The 3,453-nt window shown below is 41.2% G+C and overlaps 1 protein-coding gene across 8 annotated transcripts in view; it reads right to left on the bottom strand.

Moving 5' to 3' along the window:
- Positions 1–2,820, bottom strand: part of LOC102293462 (piezo-type mechanosensitive ion channel component 2) — an 89,912-nt gene extending 87,092 nt beyond the window's left edge. For 5 of the 8 annotated variants that reach the window (XM_042222012.1, XM_042222014.1, XM_005924582.2 and 2 more), the window contains exon 1: positions 2,203–2,819. In XM_042222012.1, the coding sequence (XP_042077946.1) occupies positions 2,203–2,266 (64 nt within the window). In that variant the 5' untranslated portion in view covers positions 2,267–2,819. Of the gene's footprint in view, positions 1–2,202 lie in introns of all 8 variants that reach the window. The other 3 variants (XM_042222009.1, XM_042222013.1, XM_042222010.1) reach the window with 1 other exon arrangement.
- Between the last annotated feature and the right edge of the window lie 633 nt (positions 2,821–3,453).

Below are 3,453 nucleotides of genomic sequence, written 5' to 3'. Positions count from 1 at the left end.
GTGTGTGTGTGTGTGTGTGTGTGTGTGTGTGTGTGTGTGGTGGTGGTGGTGGTTTAGGGGATTGTGTACACATGGGCCCAGCAGTTCTGCTGGATTCAATAGAGGTGCTGTCAGATGGCCAACAGGAAACACAGACTATTCAACGTCAGTAGGCAAGTCTTTCACTAGGACATGAGAAAAGTGTCAGTCTCTGCATATAACGCACAACTAAACATATAGTGCGACTGTTATGTAGGTGTTTGGGGTAAGATAACATCTGCTGCGGTGCAGTTCACTTCCTCTCAGTTTATTTGGCAGTGAGAAGCCAGAAAATTTACTTTTATATTTTATATCCCAAAGACAAAAACCAATACTGTCTGTCTGCTGATAGCATTTGGTTTCATGGCTTATTTATGGCAAGGGCTTTAGTTCTCAAAAAGGAAAGAAAATCAGCTGATCAGGTGACTCTGATGACCAAAAACAGCATCTGTCATCGCTGATGCTGTCTGTTTCTATATGTTCCCTTCTTTCCACTTTACATTTCCTCCATCCTGACAGTTAATGATGTGTACAGGCGTAGCAAACGCTCATTTGCACTTTGAAAAAACATAAAATATTAAAGGTATGTTTACGATAAAAGGGAAGGCAAATATTCTCTCCCTCAGAACCGCATTATTAATTCATACTGTTAAAACGACTTTCCACGAATTAATGGAGACAATGCATGGACTCACGATTGCTTTTGGAAATAAAAGGGGCATCAGGCTGTCAAATGATGCATTATAGTGGTACTGAGTGGGGCTTATCTATAGAAAGCATGCTGTTAGCTTTAAAAGTACCCCGCCCTCATAAGTCTTACACAGACACCACATTGGAACCTCAAAGGCAGTTAGACACTAATCACTTTTCGCTTGTGGCCTACCACAGGATTACAACTGAAAACGCAAAGTAAAGTGCATTTAATTCAAGGAGTCTGCATCCAAGGTGAGACTATGCCTCCAAATCTTCTCCACAAAATGCAAATAACCATCGAACAATGTGTCACCTTCAGTGAAATTCATCAGCTTTTCTAGGCAGATTAGTCCTGCAAAAAGTCACAAAATAAAAAACTCCAAAGTTTGACGGCATGAATCATCGTCCACATCTGCATAGCAAAGGAGTGAATCAACACGGCCACAGCTTCTTCCTTGGAACAGAACACTTTTCTCAACAAAGTAACAAATTCAGTAAACAACAAAACGAGGAAGCACAGCTGACTACAACTCTGAGGAATGTGGAACAGCTGAAGACGTGCAGCTCAAACACTGTCATCGAAATGTAAATGATAATGAATAACAATCACACTGTCAGCCGCCAAACAGTTCAATTACAACACTGATGATTCACTAATATTAAAGGAAAACTCCGAAACCACAGTGAAAACCAAAGATACGAATTACCAATAATGCAAAGTCTGTGTATTTAGTGTTGCAATACATGTTTCATTTCCAGACACGAAAAAAATCAGATTGAAAGGAAATAATAAACTAAAACTTTGATGCTGTGATTCTGTATTTAGATATAAGTAAACATACACCATTTAATTCACATCAGTTCATTTTCACCATCAGACTTTTGTACCTGAAACACAGACACCATGCCTTTGGTGTGACTCTGCAGTCACTGCTGCCGGCTGTGTTTCCTTCATTACCTCCAATAAAAGGTGACAGGTGGAGGACATTGCTGGTAAATGACGGCTCTGCTTTGTAATCTGTGTTTAATAGCTGGTGCATGACTCTGTGCAGTCTGTCGTTTTTCGTTTGGATTCACTTTTCGAGAAAAAGACCTCGGCAGTGATGAAAGGTGATCTGTGACCTCCATCACTGTGAGGTCAATCACAAATCATATAAAAATAAAAAAAAATCAATGACATTTTCCCACAAACATAAATATGAAAGCTGCTCTTAATGTCCTGAACAAATATACTGGAACTGCGCTATAATATATATGAGGCTTTGAATTAATGTCACAGCTTATTTATCAGTGTAGGAAGCCGAGACAACGCAGACTAGAGTACAGTTATTAATTAACATTAAATTTAAAGGTACAAGCACAGCACAGGGTGGGATCAGTAAATAGGCTTTATAGATATTATTAGTTTAATTACACATCCTTACTTACCATAGCCAATAACACAAAAGGCCAACAAAGATGTAAAAATTGGGTATTAGAGAGAAAACTCACCAGCTGCAAGACATACTGGGAGCAGTAACCTGAAGACCAACCCGCACACTACTTCAGAGGCCATGGCTCGGGGCAGGCCGTGTTGAATCCAGGTAAAAGAAGCCGAGAACTGTCTCTCTAAGGGTTCTCTTGCATCCCAAACTCCTGCGCTCTGTCAAATCCCAGCTGGCTGCTCCAGACGGCCACATCGGCTCTCCCCTGGTGACACCTGGACTCTGGTTATTCCACAGTGAAACACTGCGCATTCACCAAGGTTCGCCTCATCAGCTCCGTCGCCAGAAAATAGTATCACCATGATAGTTTAGTGGCTCAAATGCTGTAAAGTCATGTTGACGCTGCACAAGCTGAGCAGCGGACTCAGGTGCGCAAACAGCTGCGCTGGCACGGCGCGTAAAAAAGCCGGACAAAGGAGCCAACAAGTCCTCAAGTCCAATTAAACCCCTTTTAATGCTAAACCACTTTAATCCTTAACGGATTACATAGTCTGTGTATACTTCTTAACAGAGGAGGAATGAAAGAAGACCAAAGTATAACCGGATAACGCTACCCTTCTTCCTTAGCCCCCGTGGTGAAATTTGACTTTCTGACTTCTGGTCCGGATTGTGTTCGCCAACAGGAGGCTACGGGACAAGCCTGAGATTGGCGTCGTGTTCAGCCAATCAGAAGTGCGCCATTGGTAGCTGATCCAGCCCCCTGCGATAATTGGAAGCAAGAGGTGGGACGCGGAGATGGATGAAAATACCACAAGAATGAAACGATAACGTGAAACACACGCAGCCTTTTATTAATTCTATAATTTAATTATATTAGTGCATATTTTGCTATTTAATCACAATTTTTAAAGTAATAAACACCAGATAACCACGGCCACGTCGAGGAAGATTTTATGAATTTCAGGGGGGAGACTTTTCATTATGACCTGATCTCTTCAGGTCCAACTGTTTATCGGAGAGAAACAGCGACGCCTACCGGTGCAGTATAACCACTCCAGTCTAATCCAGTTAACCACAAAAACAGGCCTGCGCTGTTTGTGCTTGCAGGCAGGAAAATTAATTTTACCGAAATGTTTTCAGTTCTTGGACAAATTCTAAACAATGTAAGAAAACATCTTCTCTAGTAACACGTAATTTAATTGCTGAGCGGGTAAACAAACATGATTTAAAGCTCAGTTTGAAGCCTCAGGATGCTTTTTTGAATTTCCAAATATTCAAACAAAAGGTTGGAAGCATATTTGCTGTTTAAATAGGATTT

Source organism: Haplochromis burtoni, unplaced genomic scaffold (assembly GCF_018398535.1).
Source record: "Haplochromis burtoni strain Fernald_Lab_line unplaced genomic scaffold, NCSU_Asbu1 Contig_78, whole genome shotgun sequence".
In the NCBI taxonomy this organism is placed as follows: Eukaryota; Metazoa; Chordata; class Actinopteri; order Cichliformes; family Cichlidae; genus Haplochromis; species Haplochromis burtoni.
The sequence above is the reverse complement of the archived record's forward strand: the minus strand, read 5'-3'. Positions and strand labels throughout refer to the sequence as shown.